The 22,210-nt window shown below is 37.0% G+C and overlaps 1 protein-coding gene across 5 annotated transcripts in view; it reads right to left on the bottom strand.

Annotated features, from left to right (window-relative positions):
* Positions 1 to 22,210, bottom strand: part of cita (citron rho-interacting serine/threonine kinase a) — a 97,597-nt gene that overhangs the window by 45,792 nt on the left and 29,595 nt on the right. For all 5 annotated transcript variants that reach the window (XM_053485550.1, XM_053485552.1, XM_053485551.1 and 2 more), the window contains exons 12-13: positions 1,900 to 2,005; positions 167 to 310 (exon numbers count right to left, since the gene is read on the bottom strand). In XM_053485550.1, coding sequence (XP_053341525.1) covers positions 167 to 310; positions 1,900 to 2,005 — 250 coding nt within the window. The remainder of the gene's footprint in view (positions 1 to 166; positions 311 to 1,899; positions 2,006 to 22,210) is intronic.

Raw genomic sequence — 22,210 nt, 5'->3', positions numbered from 1 at the left:
TACAGCTGGATCCAGGATTACTGCTGAAGTAAACATTCTACACCTGCATTTTTCATTTTTCCAAAGATTATCTTCTGAAAGTGAAATGTCGGCACAACAGGAGTGTCCTGTACATTAATTTGAAATCCTATCACAATCACATGCAGTTCAATGTAAGAGCACTTACGCTGCATTCTGTGATATAGGTGGCGAGGTCCTGCTCCAGGATGCTCCTCTGCGTCTCGGAGGCCTTGAGCTCCACATCCTTCTGCTGGAGCACCGACTCCAGGTCGGTCATCTTACGCTGGAAGCGCGAGATCTCCTGCTCCATCTGGGCCGCCACAAACACAAGCACCAGATCTAAATGCATTTTACAGCGTCGCTCCGGCCACAAGGACGCATGATGCATGCATGAGTTTAAATCCATTCTTGTCTATGGACTGAAACACCAGACCTAAAACGCATTTTATGACGTATAATGATATTCACACATGGATTAAGCCATATAATGTTTTTTTTTTCTTCGCAACAGTGGCTCTGACAGAAGTTCTGGATGTTATTCCTATCACTAGTTCATACTGATGTGTTAGTTTTAATACTTCAACGTTTCTATGGTAACAGGTCATTTACAGAGACCTGTAAGCCGGATCTCAAGCTAAAAAACTTGTTTTTATAAATGTGTTATTTAAAAAATAAAAAGCATAATCATCGATGTGCTGAAGCTTTCTAGGCATGCTTATTTAAATTATTCATGAAACAAAGCGCCAATGTCAGTGTTTTTCATAATGGTCAATAGGTTTTCTACCATGGAAGAGGCTTCAAAGCAGATAATTTCCAGTTTCTCAGCTCAGTATCAGTCAGGCAGAAAAAAATGCCCTGGAAATGACGAGAAGTGATAACAGGAAATAGCTTGCTTGCCTTGTGGGTGTCCAACAACTTCAAATGTAACTTTTTGCTTCAGGCAAAACGCTGTGGTATATGAAGAATAAAAAAGATCTTTGTGAGAGACATGCTGTTACTGGAACAATTTCGCTTTGAATCAGACTGAATCACGCCACCTCGTCATTAACTGTTTTCCTATAATAGGATGCCATTGCATCTTATTGTTTATAAAAAGGGAGGAGTTCTTTATTGGACAGGAACCACTCAATCAGCTGATTTTAGAAGTCATTTTATCGCTGATTTTATGGCCAAAGGTTTCTGGACACCTGTCCATCACTCTCATATGTGCTTTTCCAGATTTTATCCTTTCCTCACTATTATAATAACCTCTATTCTTCTGGGAAAGCTTATCACTAGATTTTAGGAGTTAAGCGGGCCTTATGTCAGGACTCTCAAGTTCCTCCACTCCTACCTTGTCATACCATGTCTTTATGAAGTTTGCTTTGTGCACAGGGGCATTGTCATGCTGCAATTTTACTGATCTAACATACAGTACGAATAAACTTTCTAGATAATTCTGACCTTTACACTTTGTGGCAACAATGTGCGAAAGGATGCAACAGTCGAATGTCCACATACATTTGGCCATATATTGAATCAGGTGCTAACTTTCAGTTACATAGACAAGCACAAAAAAAGAACATGTGAGGTTGCATACGACACACAGTGATTTAAACTGTGATGTAAAAAAAAAAAACATCAATTAACTGAGTCTATTAATAAAGTGAAAATGCAGAACAAGTAAATTGAAGAAAAGGTTAAAATGAAGGTTAGAATTCTTATTACTTCTGTACATTTTTAAACGAACAGCAATTACAAAAAGAATTAGCATGCAAAGTGTGTGGATAATGTATTCTGATCCTCATTTTCACTGCATGCACATTCGTACTCCTTTCAAAATAAAACGGATGAAGGCAAAATGACATTTATATAAAAATAACTATGTTCACAACACTCGTTACTGAAGTGCAATCCTACCTTGTGACATTTGTCTTGGGTGTCTTGAAGTTCTTTGCTTTTGAGTTGCAGTTTTTTTTCCATGGAGTTGGACTTGGCAGGGGAGTTGAGGCCTGCCGCCACTGATCTAAGGGCACAGACATAAGGAGACGTGCACAGGGAGGTTAGCATAATGAGACAAATGATATTAGTCTCAGATCTAGCACCATGAAATGTATAATGAGAAACCCACAAAACATCGCCCAACCTCACACCTTACATACACGTCACCTACTTTCAGCTTCTGATCTCACTCTAAATGCATTATTTATCAAGAAAAAAAGAATGGACAACTATTTAAGCTGTCATTCAGTAATTAGAAAGAGACTCCAGCAATCTGCTCTCACTTTGTAAACAGTGCTGACTTGGTAAACAGTCTGGGATAATACAGAGAGTGTTCTCATCTAAGCCCGAGATTATCCTGAATATGATAAACAGACTGGAGATTTAGTCATTGTATGAGTCAAGCACTGATTTATTATCTTAAGTTAAACTGATTTTTTTCCCCCAGACATTTTATCTCAACATGTGCAACCTTTATGCAATGAGGATATGGTCAGTTTAAAGACATTAAGTACAGAAAGTATGAAACAGATCAATTAAGTAAAACCTGATATGACGATAACATCCCTAAAGGTCCTATATTTTACTGTTTCTTTAACAAGGTAACACAGTTCTTTTAGGTGCACCGATTATTCAACATTATTGAATAAAATCGATAATCAAATTAGTTCCCAACTAATTTAATTGTTGATTCGTTCATGAGGTCATCACAGTTGCTTCTCACGCAAACTGTGAACATTCTGACATCAAGTAAGTGTTAGGTTTACTGGAGGAAATGAGTAATACTGCAATGACAAACACCTTCATAAGCAAAACATAAGTTTGGAAATATTTCACTTGTGTTCTAGAGCTTAACAGCCGCTAGAATCAGAGGCAATGACTTTGTGCCGGTGGGAAGGTGGCCGCTGTGTGAAGGACATGAGAGTCACGTGAGAGTCACGTGAGTGGGAAAGAATTCACACCTGAAGAAAATGTGAATAATTACTGACTGTATGTTACGGTGAGTCAGGTTTTTTCCAGTTCTCCAGTTCCAGAAAACTTAAAATAAAAAAGTTAAATTCACACACACACACATCCACAGACGCTGTTGTGCTTTTAAATTTTTTTAGCTTACAGCATTATACATGCACGCACGCCCACACACACTAATTAGCCATATTCTGCTCAGGTACGCGTCCTTTTCCCACTTACCTTACTCTTTGGCCCTTCACTTTGCTAGACCCCACCATTCACCGCAAATCTCAGCTTTCGTAACATTAACTTCCATAATAAGTTATATTACATTTATTGTTATATTTTATTGCCTCTACCTTGCTTTACCTTGGTTTTAGATTTTTTTATTTTTTATTTTTTATTTTTTTAATTTTCATCTTTTTCATCTTGTTTGTTAGTTACTACATGTACAAGACAACCTCAAGCTAAATTTGAAAGCTGATGGCTAAATATGAGCTATTAAGTAATTGACAGCTGTACGCAGATGAATCGCTTCAATATTCGATAGATGAATTGATTATCAAAATAATTATTAGTTGCAGACCTATCCTCAGATAACGTATTTCTTCATACCCCAAATTTTCTCAGCTCCATTTCTCTACTGAACATACGGTTTCGGTGTCTATGCACTGTAAAGGACCTCCTGAACAGCCACAACCACCAGAACTGGTTTGTTTATTTACTTTTATATTTTTTAAAAGCATAATTTACTTTTATATTTTTTAAAAAGCAAGCAAGGTTTTTCTTCCTCATGTTTTCTGATTGCACCCAGTGATCATTTTATTTCAAATCTAATTTCTATAGTTCCACTAATGCACAGCAATACTTTACTGGAAAAACATTTTTGGTTCATTTTAAAAGTATTTATAACAGCCCACAAACATGAAATGTAATAATCTCAGAAAAGTATTACATTTTCCCAAGCAATAGCCCAAGCACTATTACATTTTTAGGGAATTTATAACATTATAACAGCTTTTAATTACATTACAAGCTTTAAATGTGTATTTAATTTGTGGTTTATTATGCTTGTGGGGTGTTAAAATGCACCTAATTTATGGTGAGATAAAGGCCCATCAGCAGACAGCATTTTCATGTACACAAAGTCCTTTAAATCTGATCTTGAGGTTTTAGAATTCCTTTAAAAAAAAAGAAAGTTGCTTAACTTCTCCATTAAAAAAAAGGTTTAAAAAAATAATAATAATGAGTTGTATTTTGAACAAAATCCCTCTTTTACAAAAAATCTGTCATCCAACACCATGAGTAAAAACAAAGACATTTAAACACAAAAGCGACAGATGGTTGTTGCTTTTGCACCATTGTTGTTTCAACAGATATTGCTACACTGAGGAAATCAGAATAAACCTGCAGAAATGGAATTGTCACTTAAAAAAAATTTGTTTAAAAAAATTACATTAAAATAAAAAGTGCTAATGTTTGAATATCTTTTGTTGCAGGTTTTATTAAGCAAGGCCAATAATTCTGTAACAACAGTTTTTACCCTAAAAGTAAACCAGACAATGTTAAGTACATGTACTGTACCGCAGTATGATAAGGACATAAAAAGAAACTCATAAGAGTAGGTATCATGTTAATTACCCAGCATCAGTGAATGACGGAAGTGCAAGAGAGAGAATATTTAAAAAAAAAAAAAAAAAAAGAAAAAAGAAAAAAAAGTCTGACTATTAATGGAAGTCGATTCCTTCTGTCCCCAGAAGAGCATTAATTCATACAGACATAATTACCAAAGCTGATCCTCTACAGGATCCTTAAATAACTGAAACGCTGAGTCAGAGCTTGCCTGGAGCAGTCCGGCATTTGCGTATTTAAAGTGAAGATTTTATAGAGCAGATAAGTGCAGGGTTAACATTCTAACTTAAATAAGAAAGTATTTAAACCTTTTCTAATTAGACCAGGTTTGAACTGTATGATGATCAGAAAAGTGTTATGCAGAAAGTTCAGCTTCCTGTCTGCTCTGTGTAAAAAGGCCGAGTGCTGCAGGCTGTTAAAGCGCATCCTGAGTACTCAGCAGAATAGAGATGAAGGCTGTGTTTAAAGAGGGCGTAAAAGTGCATCTGCACCATTTTCTGATGCGAATAAATGATAAAGCTAGTTTATCGCTTGCTAGGGGGTGCACAATAGTAGCTGAAATAATCGTCATGATTATAAGGAGCCAATTAACCTAACATAGATATTATTATTATTATTATTTTTACTATTATTATGGCAACCTACCTACTGTACACAGTTATTACCGCAAGTACATTAGCTCCACATACAGAACAAATTTGAATATATATGTTCGCATATCCCAGAGTGGAGGTCGGAGCAGAGAGTCAAACTTGCTTTGACACCCCCTGGAACACACAGGGTTAAGGGCCTTGCTAAAGGGCCCACAATGGCAGCCTGGCACAGCTGGGGCTTACAGTACACCATCATCATTCCATGGAAGTGTAAATCTATTTTCCTCTGATTTTTATGCTGAGTTCAAAAGATACCACAATGTTGAGTTCCACTATATTAGACTTCTTCAAAAACTTTTTTTCAACTTTTTATTTTATTTTATTATTTTATTTATTTTACACATTTTGTCGAATCTTGCTGAAATTTAAACCCCTGACAGTCAACACAGAACAAATCATTTTTTCTAAATTAATTCGACTATTAAACGGAAACTGAAAATAAGGAGGATAAGTGCCTGTGCCTTTAATCACTGCTTGTACAATTAATTACGTATGCAAAAAAAATGGTTGTACTGCACAACTTGCCATGAACAGTTATGGCCTTTTCTTTCACCATAGAAATTTGCAAATAATTTTAATTACCTCTGAGCACCTCCTGCTATTACACTCACAATTTTGGTGCAGTTATATTTCACATTTATAGTGAAAACCATGTAAAATCCAGGCTTATTCACAGTACATTACTTCACAACATACTACTCCCTGAATACAAATAAGCTTTGTGTAAAATTAATGTTCAAATTAAAATGAAAATGAATTGCTATACTCCTGGAGTATGCAAACAGACAGACAATTAAACATTAAAACACGAGCGTTCATAAATCATTGGAGAATTAGATTTAACTTTACATATATTCATGGATCATGTGTCAGTAATAAAAATAAAAAAAATTTGGGAAGAAACGGTGGAAACAATAATGATTTCAGAAATGGTTCTGCTCTAGTAATATCAGCAGCCCATTTCTGACGATATTTGTTCTGCTAGCTCGATGCACTAATTTAATCAAACCTAAATTAACATATAATTTTCTATTTTTCACCCCCTTGTAATTAATTGCTTAACCTGAGGGAAGTTGCAGGCAGAGAATGCCGCAAAAATGTTTACTCACATATGCTTCCTCCTGGTGCATGTATCAAACCCAGTGCTTACACCTAACCAAGCTAAATCATCCCTAACAATATCGACAGATGGACGGAAATATCGACGTTGGCTCAGGCTGCTTCCTTTCTGCCGCTGTCAGATACGTGTCAGAACCGCTTCAGGCTGTTGTGGATGTTGAAAGAATTGTGCCCACAAGCATCATGTTATCACCTACACCACGCAATTTGGCACCTACGAGATAAGAAGGGCACAGACAGAGTCGATTTCTTTTTTTAAAACACTTAACATGGATCCGTGCTGAGAAGCATTATATCACTGTCAAAGTCTATTAGACACACATTAATTCATATACATATACACACACACAACACAGCATTTGTGTTTGGTTGTGCGTGGGTACCAGGTCCTGACGTATATAAAAAGCGCATTAGATAGCTGAACACAGTGTAGGCTTGTTCGCTGCTGTACCTGATGGGCAGGTGCATCGATCCGATCACCCTGTTTCCCTCCTGCCCATGTGACTTTGTGGCTCTTTTTATTAGTCCTGCGGCCATAGCTAGACCTGCCAGAGTGCCTGCTTACACTCAAATCACAAGGTACACCCTTTAAGCCACTCTGTTTTAAGTTGTGCATGAACTCATGCTGGCTAATAAGAAACGAGTACTAGTGACTCTTATACTGCAATCTTACACGCCAAACTCCTGTTCGTTTCTTTTTTTTTATCTAGTGCTTTTATAATATTTGATTTACCAAATGCATCCCTAGATAGTCTCACATCTTTGTAAAAGTCCTGCACCACTCCTCATTTCTTCATATTAAATTAAATGAAATAATGTAGATTAAATAAACGAAAATGGGCACAAATGTATGACTGTGACGCAAAGTGCCACAACCACAGCAGCAACCTCATTTTCCCTCTCGTCTGTTCCAACCCCTCAGCATTCAGCATCACCAGTATACTAATCACCAGCCTGATCATTGATCATCATCTGCACCTTTTTCTCTGCCGTACAGTTTTTCTGGCCACCAGCTCCAATACAACCTGAACTCACTTTCCTGTATGTTTCTGGCTAGAAAAAAAACTTTTTAACATCAAACTATTATCTATCAAACATCATGGTGCACCACAGGACGCCAATTAAAATTCTCAGGCACCTGTGCTTCAAAGAAAAAGTCACCGCTATGACTCTTGGATATCATCTACAGTACGAGATTTCTTTATTCATTTGGATCAATCTCCAATTTTCTTTTCAAAAAACTTTTAATAGTGAAAATTGCACTTCAAAAACAACTGTTTCAATTGATTGTTATCCTGTATCGAGGATTATACTAGCCATCTCATTATCCGCCTGCCACAGAAAGAAACGCAGCTAACCTTACTGAACGTGACATGTTGAATAGAATAAGTACTCACAAAATGACAGTAAAGTGTTGTCTGAAACATTAGACCAGCCATTTCCTCAAACATAACATCTGCCAGCCATGGAACTGTCTAATGACATAGGAACAAGCGCTAAAAATACCGTCAGAAAATATCAGAATTTATCAACTGCATGACAAAAGCAGCAATTACCAGGAGAGCATGTCTAAGGATTAACACAGCAGAGTGTGAGGAAGATTAAAAGGCAAAAAAAAAAAAAACTTTTAAATCAACCCTAGTAAATGAGAGGAAAAAACAACTCCCCTGACAAATGCAAATGAGAAGGACACCGAGTAGAAACCTCTAAAAACAATACAGTAATTAAGAGTGGGGGGAAAAACATGAAATCATGAGATTCAAATAAACAAACAAACAAACAAACAAACAGATGTATGGTAATGGGGTGCACATTATGTACTAAAATATATAAGCAAACAAACTAAGCATAGCAGCTCATAAGGATTCATGGTTTGAACACATGACTGACAGGCAATTCAGTAGAGAGCCGTACCCACGGGCAAAGGACATAATATATACATCAACAGACGAAGATAAAAATCTCACACAGAGAGACACCTTATTTACATCAGTTTATGGCTGTGGCTATTGAATATTTTAGTAATCGAGTATTCTACCAAAAATTTAATCAATTAATCGGGTTAAAATTCATTTTTGCTTAAAAAAAGAGCAAGGTAAAATGTATAAGAGAAACAAAGATTAATTGGTTTTCTTTTTTTTAGAAAAATCTACTTTTTTTTTTTTAAATGCATACAGCATTTTATAAAAAAAAAAACATTCATTATTTACATTACAAGGAATAGTTTAAAGTTGACTGAGATGAATTTCGTGCATTACAGTGCCATACATTCTTATTTTAAAGCCTTTTCTCAGATGCAAAAAATAAAAAAAAGTATTTCAAATGACTAAGTATCAAAAAAAACTTTAAAATAAATACTTAAACAAAAACATCAAGTTGTGCAACTTAACTTTCAGAACTAAAAGTTTTAAAATCTACATCTCGGGCATAACGTAAGCCATTCTGTCATTTTCTCTTGCTGGTTTCTTCATTGCTTGGCTCACTGATCTTTTTAATCGCTCCTTTCCATTTGCAGCCCAGCAACAGAACGCTCCCTCAAATTAATACACAGCTAACTGTTTGCGTCTCCTTCCGCTTTTGTGGGTGATGTAAGCGCTTCTTCTTCGTCTGTGTTAGGTGGCCGCTTGCATCCGGAAGCACGCTGTGTCACGCCAAACAAATAATTGCGCAAAAACATAACACAAGCTACTAAAATTAATTAAAAGGAGCTTTGAGGCAGAAGATTTTGCCTCGATCATTTTTTGTAATCAAATGACTCGAGTTACTCGAGAAATTGTTTCAGCCCTATATTAGTTTACATACAAGTTTTAGGCCTCTTACTTCACCTCGCCTTATTATATAAAACACACACACCCACGGTTGTTCCCGAGTTTTATTTCTTTCTATATTGTAAAGCAAGGTTGGAGGCATCCAAAATATGCAATAATCTTCTCTGAACAGTTAATATTAAGACGCATCTGCTACTCATGATTGGTAAAGCCTTTATAACAGCTCTAATACGAGGTGTTGTAAATTTTCATTTTTGAAGCTGGTAACTCTAAATGAACTTCTCCTTTGCAGCAGAGGTAAGTTTTGGTCTGGCTTTTCTGTGAAGGCCTTCATGAGAGCCAGTTTCGTTATGGTGCTTGATGGGTTTTGCAAATGCACTTGACACAACACTGTTCTTGCAAGAACTATTCCAGAAAGACTGACCTCCGTGTCTTAAAATAACAACTGACTGTTGTTGTTGTTACATTATTATCTAATTTCAAACGTGTTATTTCATAGTTTTGAAATCCCAAGTATTGTTATAGAGTGTAGAAAATAAATCACTAAACAAAAACAAAAAAATCTGCAAAACCTTTGAGCGGCAGTGTATACTTTAAGAGTGGTCAAATCAACAGGTTTGTACATTCTTAAAAAGAAGGAGTGCATTGATCACCTTGACCAAAAGGCCTTATGGCCTGTAACAAGAGACAACAAAAGATTTATTCCAGAATTCTTTTGTTGGGGAAGAAAAACCCATTCTCAGCATCTAGCCAAGCTCAGAACCCTGTGGAGGAGCTACTGTAGGTGTATTATTGTCAAAGTCTACAATTAGGAGGCAATGTAAATACAAACAGCTTACTAGAAAATCTTAGCCCAGTTCTGATAAAAGTAGTAAAATAATCTTTTACCAGAATAATGAGAAAAGTAGCAAGAAGGAAAACCATAAATCACATTCAAAAGATTTAATATAAATACTAGATCCAATTCGTTGCATCATCATTTTGGGATAAAAAGCACGGTGTGTGTCGCAGTATTTACTGTATACCAGCCCGCCAGATATGATGACAACGTAGTAAGCTTGTTATCTGCTCCTTGTAAGAGTGTGTTGCAGTCTGATCAGACATAGTAATAAATTGATTGGATCTCATTCGACTTGATTAGTGCATGATCATGCGTGTGATAGGAAATTAGTCACAACGTGATAGACGCATTGAGAACCTGAGAGAGACGTGGCTAAGTTTTTAGAACTTTATGGTCTTCATCGCAGTGTGAAAAAGGCCTTAAGGGTGAGAGAAAAAAAACAAGATAATCTTGCATATTTGACAATAAGGTATGGGAAAAGATCTGCTGATGGCCATGTCACCAACTGTGCTAGATTTGGGACCAGTAGCAATAAAGCAATAAAACTTTGCATACAAGGTATAATGATGCCGAATCATTTAAATGAGAACTGCAATTCGATAGTTTTTTTTTTTTTTTCAATGGAATATGCATATGATGGTGCTGACTGAAGCAGATACACAGCTCAAACAGCAGAGGCATCATTTTCATTTAAATGTTTCACACAATCTGCTCTGATCTCATCAGCTTCAGAACATTTGAACATTCCACACATATGTGCTAAGAAACAAAAGAAATAAAAGAAAGCATGAAAAAAAAAAGTAGCGGCAGATTTTGCCGGCCTTGTCATTACAGCCATTATCTCAAGGGTTTTCAAAATGTGCCAAAAATGGAGTTAGTCCGAGTTCCAGTTCAACAGACGGCAACAGCAGACAAGGCTCGCCAAACACAAATACACAAAGGCAGAGATATTTTGGAGCGCAGCAAAAAGATCCATTACGTTTTGCTCTATACCTGGGTGAGATTGTGTCTGTCTGTCTCTCTCTCTCTCTCTCTCTCTCTCTGTAGACTGGCACGGTAAGACTCTTGGAGCAGCTTAACATCATTTATATTGTCAATTAGTGTGTACTGCTATGAAAGATTAAATGACAGGAAGAGAGAGAGAGAGAAGTCTCAATCTGGTCTGCATACGTTTGTCAGAAAGCAGCAGTTAAACACACTTTATAGATCTTCTAGTCAGTGAGAACAACTACTAGAGCCTGTCATTTGGTTCAAAGAAAATGAGAGAAGAAATGTGTGGTTTTCAGTGTGGATAGTTAATAGATTTTAAGATGGATGGCTTGACATGATGTCTGATAAGTCCTATATGAGACGCAATCAACACATTTCCTAAGTAAAGGACAATCACAGGAGAGGTATTTCTACTTGCATCTCCTAATGAAAAAGACGTGAAACAGCACTATATGATTCTTGGTCCCATACTCGCTGCTGTTGCAGTACCAATTTCACTGTCATACAGCATCCTGGCCCAGAGTTATACTTGACATTGTTCATATACTGCCCATTCCTGTGTATCTTTTGTTTATCTGAAAGATTATAGAGTATGTTTCAATTAGGTGCAATCCAGAGCTCAAAAACACCTCCCACTTCTGACTGCTCAAAGATAATAGGAGATAAAGCTATCGTAAACTGTCACCAGTGTTAACATTCTATCGGAACCCCAAATTGATCATGATAAAATATTTTAGTCTTTCCTTTTGCCACATACGCAATGCCTGGCGTGGCGCTTAAGACTGCACCCATAGGTTCTGCTGATAAAACCACTACCAAACACGGACGGTAAAGGCTAACACAAGCTCCCTTTGAAACGCACCATGTCAGTCAGACATATCTTTTCGAAACTGCTACTCATACAATCACAGTAATGCATTAGAGGAAAGTGTTATCTGCCCTCATTCTCATACATGACTAATGATCCTGTGATTGACAGGTTTGAGTGTAACACCCCTCTCACCCAGAGAGCACAAACGGTTTTTCCTCCCTTAACTCAATCTTACTTTTGCAAAAAATAAAAATAAAAAATGTAAATCACAGGAAATTTCGCTAAAATAAATGTAATTTTGATGACTACTAAAAAGCTAGCATGATCCTAAACAATATTTATCTCTAGTGACTACCCACTCAGGCAGGGCCTCAACAGAAGGCCCTCCGACTGGAGGAAGGTTATGGAAGATGTTCAGTTTCAGCTGACAGACTTCAATGGTGTAACTGTCATAGTCACGTCCCTGCCAGGATGCTAGGGCACAGCAGGGGCTACTTGACCGCCAATGTCCCCATTTCAACAAAGTGATGCCAACTGGTGCTGCCCTTTGGGGACATGGCAGCACAATCTATCAAGTCTTTGTGTTATTGGACCTGGCAGTGCTTAAAGACGTGTGAAAGCCTGAGTGTGGGTGGCTGAAAATAAGCACACGGTCTCGGAGTGCATCAGATTTTTTTTTTTTTTTTTGTGGTGCTTCATCACCGGCTCTGTTACAATTAGAGAAGCAATTCTGACACTGTTTTTCTTTTCTTCTTCTTATTTTTTTTAATTAAAGTTCTGCTTTTGAAAAACAACTCCCTTCCTATCTCACCTATACAGAGTGGGCAAAATAGTCCATAATTAATTTGATTATCAAACCTCTGTGTTTGGTCTCTGAGCATAATTACAGGCTACAAATTTTAAATAGAAGCAGGAAATAATAAATGCTATAACAAAAACAACAACAAAATTATGTATAAGCACCTTGCCTGTTACTCAAGGACAGCGTACAAAAATATCCCAGCAAATAAAAAGCCTCCAATAATAACAACAACAGTATTAAAATGTATTACTATGAAACAAGGTTTTGAGTAAGTGAGATGTTTCATCAGCAGGGAAAAAAAAATGAAAATGAGCAAATGCTGAACTTGTGTAACTAAATAAATGTTTTTATTTTGGGTTGAATTTTTCCTATAAATATTCCTTGACATTCAAAAGAGCATGCACAGTGATATTTCCAGGTTCAGCCACGCAAAAATCCTAATCTAAATATATTTCTATTGACATTTTGGACAATATTTGCCTACATTAAAAATCCACGAATGAGATGAGATTGGACGTCAGTGGGCAAATTTACTACACTATAATAAACGTGTCTTCACATTTAACTTAATGATTAGAAATTGTGCCGAGTCATGACGATATGCCTGTTAATATAAAATACTGCCTAGTTATAGCTGCAATAATTATCCCTCTATGGCTGACATCACTTAGAGTATTCATAATTGCAATAAAGCAATCGTTTTCTTTTTTTTTCTGTTCTGCTGCTGTAACTATGTGAATTTCCTTGTTGGTGGGACAATAAAGGTTTATCTCATCTTATCTTAACTTACAGAGCTCATAAGCAAATACAGACCATTGCGCATGTTTGTGTATCCTACCTAAAAATATTATCAGACTTATTTTTCAAGAAAAATTTCTTATTCGGAGAATGTAATTTTTTTATCAGCCACTTCCTCGAATGATATGGACTGCCTTGTTAATCAAGCAAAAAAAAATACATTTATGCATCATTGTTTAAAATCGCATTTTTAGGTCCAGCATTCTGATGCCTTTCTAATATTAATGCCATCCACTCGTTGCTTTGACACACGTTTACCATGAACATGAGATGTGGTGGTCATTTAATGTGTGCAAATGATTCTTTCTGCTCTCTGAACCACGCTTTTCTGGTATATGCCTGTTGAATCAGGTAAGAAAAACTCCATTGATGTCATGACCTGGTCATTCAGTACATTCAGGTCGTCAGCTGACTTAATTTTATTGTCACAAAACATTTATGACCAACTTACACAAACCCACATCATAACACTGACTCCAGAGGCTTTGCATAGTTGCCACTGATTAGTCTTACTAACAAGTGATTTACTTATGGCCACACAAGAGAGAGATCACATCAAACTGTGCGTGTATGTAAATGCTCTTATTTTCACTATTAAAACATACCTCTGGTATTACCATGCAACTTCAAGTGTTTAATTCATCTCCATTCATGATTTTTTTTTTTTACAATATTGTCGGATCAGCAATATCCTTCCAGGTTTTAATAATGTAGCTATCAAAAGGGTTCTTAACCCAGTTCCAAAAAGTTCAAATCTCCTTTGTTGTTTTCTTGGTTGATGCAGTGCAATAAATTGACTCTTCTGAAACGGTGACCTTTTTGGACAGCCAGTGTATATTATACCTTTGATTTGTATGGAAGACAATTTAGACTATATTTAACCAACAGCAAATCTTAAAACAAATGATGAAACGAAAAAAACTGTCAGTATCCAATCAGCATTGACCAACACTCATGGAACAATAGATGCCTCAATCAATCACATGCCTATGATTCATTCAAACTACTCAAATAATCAAGATAATACTCTTAATAGACAATATAAAGATAATAGTCTTTGTTTGCAGAGACCTGACCAGGTAAACATAGGATTTATAGATGTTGTCATTTTTTTCTGTTGTAAGAACCTCCACTTTTCCAAAAAGGGTTTCCACTAGACTTTGGAGAGTGGCTGTGAGGATCTGTGTTCATTCAACCATTTAGAGCATCAGTGAGGTTAATACTTAACGGGTCTTGAAGAAACCAAGTGTTGGTCTTTATCCTATTTGTTTGGTGGCTTTCAAACGTATTAAAAGACAGCTGTCTGAAGGTGGCAACTGTGTGACCAAATCAGAGTGAAAAATGAGGACACATATTTCTGCCGTAGCATGATAATCCAATGAATGGCTGACTGAATGAGAAGCTGCTGAATGAATGGCTATCCAGGAGGCAAAGCCTGCATCTTTAGCATTCTCCAGCTATGAATCACAGTTTCAGAAATACTTCCTGCTGACTCCACGCATTATCCTTCCTTGGCTCCATATCAGCCAAAAGGGCCTCCCACATACACTTTAGTGGACACCATCCTCTCTAGACATGATGCACACAGACACACCTCCACACTATAAATATATAATATACACTATAAACTAAACTGTTCTTATAGGAAAAATTGCAAATGTACAAAAAGCTAATGTACAAATCAACATAAGCACAACAGCTTTGACCACCACAACTCTTTAAATTGTGTAATAATAACAAATGCAAATGTTTTACACTTGGTTTAACCAGCAGTTTCCTACTTAAATCCATCAACCATTTTGTCTCAGTACTGATATAAATTTGCTAGCCTTTCTATTTATTAATGATGAGTCTATTTTAAAAAATGACATCCCAATTTTTTTTTATTCGTTGGAAAAGAAAAAAAAGAGACATGGTCTGTCTGACGTTTGCTTCTCTAATTCAGCACTAGACACAACACTTTTATTCCCCTTGGGTTCTGTTCCTTTTATCCTATGGGTCACCGCATTAGATGGCGCAGGTTTTAAGCAGGATGCCTTTCGCAGGGTACCCCTCCCATTTCCTAGCTAGGTTTAGGACCAGCACTGCATGCAGTGGCTGGTTTTTAGGGTTAAGTGTCTCGCCCAAGGGCCCAACAGTGACTCAAACTTCCGTCCCTAATATAAGCAATCCACTCTACTACAGTATGCCTCAGACTTCAGTGAACATCCAAGTAAAAACTTTAGAAGGCAGGGCTTAGTGTGCAGAACAATACCAAGACCAGGGTCCATTTTGAAGGGGAGGTTAAATCCATAATGAATATTTAGAAATTAAATAACTCAACATAACAATTGGGGAAGTTGAAAAAGGACCCTGATGATGATTTAGTTGTCCTTTTATAAACACCATAATAGCGCAATTATGTGCAAAACAGTGTAATTTAACATGGATATAATCGACAGTGCCTTATGTGTGTTATTATAACCAAATTAAAAAAATAAAAAGCAATAAGGCACTTAAAATACTCACAAACACTACATGTTTAGATTTATTTTTAAATGGCGAGATAAACGGGCGCATTACATCATGGGCAGAGCACTGAGCAAAATGTTTAAATTAACACAGGTTTAAAAATGTTTGTTTAGAATATAAATAAATAGTCATTTTTCGAGCTCAGAATGTTCAACAGACAAAGTGGGAAACTAAACATGAATAGGCTTGTGTTCCTATTCTGTTAGCAACAAGATAGTTAACACGGATTATAACAAGTTATAAGGATTTTTGTTCAGCACCAAAAACTGTGTAATAATAAGTGTTTAAGATTCAACAAACAAGTATGTATGTTGATTAATCTGATTTAATTTGCACTATCTGTGTTTTGAGAATAGTGTGTGTGTGTGTGTGTGTGTGTAATGAGTGGGTTTTGTTTGGAGAAAAAGGTAGATTCGACGTCTTAAACGCACAGGATTTTTGATAATCCAACTATATATAAATGCATTTCTGGTGCACTACACAGAAGCTTGTTTTCGCTTTGTACTGAATCAGTTATGTCTGAGGCTGACCGGCAGACTACCAGTCATGCTCACTGGTTGGTGCATCTTTATTATAAATGTAAAAATTATATTAAAAAATCTATTTAAGTCAGTCTAGACAGTATATGAATTGTCACACGAAAAACACAATTTAAAAGTCAATAAAATTTTCCCTACTGTTTATGAACATAAAATAAATGATCACAAACCCCAAATTTCTATGTGAGATTGCAGTTGGAGGATATAGTGATGTAAAAGAGTAGGGCTTTATTTTTATTTCATTAAAAATATATCAGAGTTAAAAGATTTAGCTATAACTGATTTTTACATTACATTTCAAATGACACCAGGATATTTGTCTATCATTGCTAAAAAAAAATAAAAAAAAAGCCAAATATTTATATACAAGCTTTTAGATAAGCTGCTCTCTGGGATTTGTGCCGCTTCTGGTTGGGGATCTAGTTGCAAGGATGGCCCGTGTGGTCTCTTTGGGATGCATTTGGTGACCGGGGACGATTCCAATTTACCATGAAGACAGTCCTGGCCTGGGCTGATGCACACAGCTGTTCTCTGAGGACTTGTGACTGCAGTCACTCGATAATTTTGTACTGGAATTTCAGATAGAGCAGTCTACCTGAACCTCCAATAACAAACTGGACTCCATATTAACTTAAAGACATCAACTGTTCAAAGACATCAACTTCCAGTCGCCTAACACAGTATGACTATCTGTTATCACCAAAATAAGGATGGGTTCCCTATTGTTGAGTCTGGTTCCTCTCAAAGTTTCTTCCCATTGCCATCTCAGGGAGTTTTTCCTTGCCACCGTTGCCCTTGGCTTGCACATCAGGGACAATGTAACCATTTTAATTTATACACAATCACATTCCATACAAACTTCCATAATTTTCTTTTAACTGTGGAAAGCTGCTTCGAGACAATGAAAATTGGTAAAAGCGCTGTACAAATAAAATTGAATTGAATTGAGGCTTTAAGCTGAGATAGATGTTTATTAGCTATTAACCACAGTGTGTAGCTCCAGTTAAGCATCAAAACATTAATATACATGGAGAAAGCAATTTATATACACTGAGCTTTAAAACCATTAACTTAAAAACCAAAAAAGTTTTAGGTTCCCCTTGTGCCACCCGCGTTGCCTGTGGTGTGCCTCAGTAGGAGATATGGGGAGCTTTATCCCGCCCACAGTTTGTGCTGCGTTAGCTTTTACAGTACGTAGGATTTTGCTGGTTGGGCTGACCTTTGGGCCCCCCAGGGGACGAGGATCCTTGGGTGGCCATGAGCCTGTCACCAGTTTCCTGGTAGATAATTGATAATATTGTTAATGTTATTAACCTGGAGATGGTGTTAATGCCATGGCTGATCAGTCTATGATATACTAGCTCTAAACACAGCTACATTTTATGGTAATGCATTATGGTCATTTCCTGCTGGCCAGAGGCTAAACTTGCTAGACAAACACTGTGCAGTCTTGGTCTCAATGCTTTAACACATCTCACACTTTTTATAAGAGTGTCCGTTAACAAGAGCCAAACATTCCTCGGCAAGATACAAGAGAATGAGTCACAGTCTCCTCTATTTTAAGCTTAGCTTAGAGAATACGTCAGTGTTCAATTTGTTTACCCTACCATTGTGTGGATTTTAACATAAAGCTCAAAGTGCATACTTTTCGACAAACAAACTAGCCCACATCTGTGGAAGTTGTTATACCACTGACAGAGCACAAACTCACAAGTTGGTCATTAAAAAAAAAAGTGTCACCAAAAAAGCTGGTACTCTGCAAATGCTACAGCAAGAACCAGCTAAGCTCACATGCCAATTAGAGACCGCTGCAAGCACACCGGAAACTGTTACCAAGGAGCAAAGAGCCTGTTGCAAAAAAGAACCGAGCAACATTGCGATTAGGAATGATTTCATGTACATCCTCAACGTTTGCCAGAACTCCTTATCCAAATCGACTCCACAAGCGCTTCGTCTTAAAAAATACAAAAATAAATAAATAAATAAAAATGAGACATTAATTAAACATCCTGTTTTTGGATTCATAAGTAGCAATTAACACCAAGATCACGCTTCCTGAGGCTGTTTCGTTCTCGCAGCTCCCGTCGCATTATTTATGCAGGATGATACGAGTGCAAAATCAGAGTATTAAAATTCATTTCGTGCAAGCTGGATGTCTATTTTTACTCTAACTTTGGTGACAAGGGGAAGAAAAGTAAAAGAGTAAGAAAAAAAGAAAGAGAGGGAGAGACGGATGGAGAGCATGTAAAATTCATCCCATCTTCACTTTGAAAGATTTGAAGGCAAAGATAAAGCTGAATTTGTTACGGATTTTTATGCTAAAGGTTTGAAATACAGCTCCAGCTCTTTATTTTGCTGAGGGGTCCATAGACACAAACGCATCACACCTGCGAGTCACGGTGCGCTTCTAATCATTGTGGAGAGGGGGAAAAAAAGGGCCAGATAAATCAAAAGCAGTTTGTAGTATTGATTTCGTATGATATGTGAGAACATGGACAACACCTCTGTCTTACACAAACACCACGACACCTCTATTATGTCTCTACGTCTCCTACGGTCAGGATATCGCAACATCACGTTTATAATCAGTTTTGTCAGTTAGTACTCTCCATCAGGGATATTCAAATGTTCTGGTCTTGAAGGAAGCATATGATTCGTGGCTGTCACACAGTACAAAATACTTAGGGTACTACAACAACAGTGTTGTCACTTGAACATTATTTCAAAAAATTTGTCTGAAACTCGGGCCTCCCAGGAAGTCTTTTAATTCCGCAAACATGTGAAAATAGCTTGAAGCGACATCCGAGACTTTACGAGAATGTGATAAACCCCCGGCTGAGTTCCTGTAATGTGCAAGTGGTGCGGTGGGAGGTATGAGGTTGTGAATTGACCATCGAAAACAGAATGTCTTTGGTAATTAACCCAAGCCGTCAAACACTAGTGAAACACTGGGGCAAGTGCATTAGTGTAGCGGGGGATTATATGGAGAACTAAAGGAAGTTTTTAACTGTGTTCTGTTATTCTGTACAATCAAAGGTCCGGTTTGTCTTGAAAGCCCCTCATACAAAATACAAAAGCCCCTCATACAAAAACAAAAACTGGAATTACATTGCAGTGGGACAAAAATGACAATTTACAGGAAACAAACAATGTGATTGGCATTAGAGGGTTAGCTAATAAAATAATAATAATTTCTTGTTAGCTTTCCTCCCTAATTCACTTAAATATCAATTTAGGATTATAAAATCATATGCAATGTGCATTTGGCTCTTAACCCTGGAAAACCCAGACCACCTTATCCTAATAGGAAATCTATCTCCTTTGGCTGAAATGATGATACAGACCCAGTGAATCCTAAAACAGGTGTTTTTTTTTAAATTAACCCTTTCCTACTACATGTAATGACATGGTCCATATGTGACCCCTTGGGATGTCCAGTATGTTTTACCAACTGGTTACGTTCACTCATGACATAAATTTTCTCATTTCAAAATATATTTATTGATTTTACCTTTTCATCAATCACTATGCACATCAAATTTTGCTGTAGGGCAGGAACTAAAAACACTGGCATCAAACATGCCAACCTATCAAAAAACATGTAAAATGAACAGACCTGCAAAAAGGTTTACCACAGTAGCAGCCATGATTGATGTGAAAAAAAATCAGGTTAGTTCAGTCAGTTACCACTAGATGTAAGTGTTATGGGTTCACATAGGGCACACTGGGTTGTAATGCAAAAAGAAATCGTTACTTTGGTGATTGGGTTGAATATAACGGTGAAGTAAATGTCTGGGTCAAATATGACCCCAGGGGTGCTCCAGGGTTAAGTTATCACCTGTAGCTTTATGGGGGAAAAAAAAGTCAGACAGATTTAATAGCTGCTGTAGCTAGCATTAGCATTAACAAGACCATGGTGGCTTAATGGCAAACGACTCTGGTTACCGTCCAGCCAGCCAGTGCTGGTCCCAAACCAAAACAAAAAATTCTGGTGTCGTGTAATCATACTGCCAAAAAAAAAAAAAAAAAAAGGTCAGTTAATAAGGAAGGAAACTGAGGTTGGGAGTGTTAATAAACATAACAGGAAAGTGTATCTGAACAGAGATGGTCCCATTTTCGTGTTAGTTCAGTACCATCGCTAGTTACAAATTGGTGATTGGTCAAAGCCATATGAGGAAGGAAACTATGTAAGGAAAACTAGCTATAGTATCGCTTTTTTATTAGTTTTTCCACCAATTATCAGTGTACACTGTTAAAACAATAAAGAATATGGATAATCTATGTATATGGTACTTTGTAGGCCTGAAATGATTCCTCGAGTAAATCGATTACAAAAAATGATCGAGGCAAAATCTTCTGCCTCAAAGCTTCGTTTAATTAATTTTAAAAGCTTGCGTTATGTTTTTGCGCAATTATTTGTTGACAGCGCGCTTTTGACAAAGTGCCCTTCCGGATGCAAGCCGCCAATAAACACCAACGAGGAAGAAGCGCTTACGTTACCCACAAAGCGGAAGGAGGCGCAAACAGTTAACTGTGTATTGATTTAATGGAGTGTCCTGTTGCGGGTTACAAAATGGAAGGGAGCGATAAAATTATCAGTGAGCCAAGAGAAAAACAAATAATTGCGCAGCAACAGAAAATGACAGAAACTGTCAGTAAGGGCTTATGTTATGCCTGAGATGTAGATTTTAAAACTTTTAGTTCTGAAAGTTAAGTTGCACACCTAAGTGTGTCTGTATAATTATTTATTTCAATGTGTGCCTTAGTTTTTTTGATCCTTAAAGTCATTTGAAATACCCTTTTTTTTGTTTTTTTTTGGTTTCTGTATCTAAGAAAAGGCTTTAAAATAAGAATGTATGGCACTGTAATGCACTTAATTCATCTCAGTTAACTTTAATACCCCTCATCTCACCTACACGGTTTCACGCAGTGGCCGGAAGTACCATGCATCATGATTCACCGCGAGTTTTGACGCTGCGATTACGTTTCCATCTTTCCGCGCAAAAAATTAAACATGTTTAAGCCGCCTTAAAAACGTGTAATTTTTTTGCCGGATCTTGCAGAACTTTGAGGAACGTCGTCGGGCAGTCACGGCGGCTCACGGTGCTTAACACCGCATCTCACCACGAGTCAAACCGCATAGGTGAGATAGGGGTATAAGGTATTCCTTGTATTGTAAATAATTACAATGTTCATTTTTGATAAAATGCAGTATATTTGATAGCTACAGCCCTAGTACTTTGATTTCTAAACAATATTCTTTTTAACAGGATTTATAATTAGAGGGTTTCCATAACCAGAATGGCAAAATAGTTAAACCATACAAGGATGACTGAAGAGCCCATAAAGGAGAGGTATGGAAGTACCAAATTCACTTTTTAGCCATTTTGAGACATTCAGATAAATTTCCAATATGCACACAGAAACAAAAGATCTGAGATATTGAAGACACCCTTCCCTGCTTTTTGTCCCTTTAAATTTTTGTATTAGATTTTCTCCTAAGGTGACATTATATTAGAAAAGCCCCTCCCCTGGCTTGTTGCTCACCTCTGCTGTTCTCTGGAGGGGTGTAGCTCAGCAAGAGCTCATTTACATAGACACTGAAATGAAATGTTGGGAAGAGGAGTGAAATAGAGTGAGTTTGAGGTATTACAAAATTGTATTATCTGAGAGTTTGGAGAAATTAGAGACACACCCTGGGTGAGATAGAGTGTGTCAACTTATTAACAAAAAAGTAAAAACATGGACCCTTTTAAAAGGTTCTAAAGTTAGCCATAACATTTTACCTAAAAGTGTCCCATTTACTACAATGCAT

This window comes from Clarias gariepinus, chromosome 24 (genome assembly GCF_024256425.1).
Source record: "Clarias gariepinus isolate MV-2021 ecotype Netherlands chromosome 24, CGAR_prim_01v2, whole genome shotgun sequence".
Lineage (NCBI taxonomy): Eukaryota > Metazoa > Chordata > Actinopteri > Siluriformes > Clariidae > Clarias > Clarias gariepinus.
This window is presented reverse-complemented; position numbering and strand designations above follow the sequence as displayed.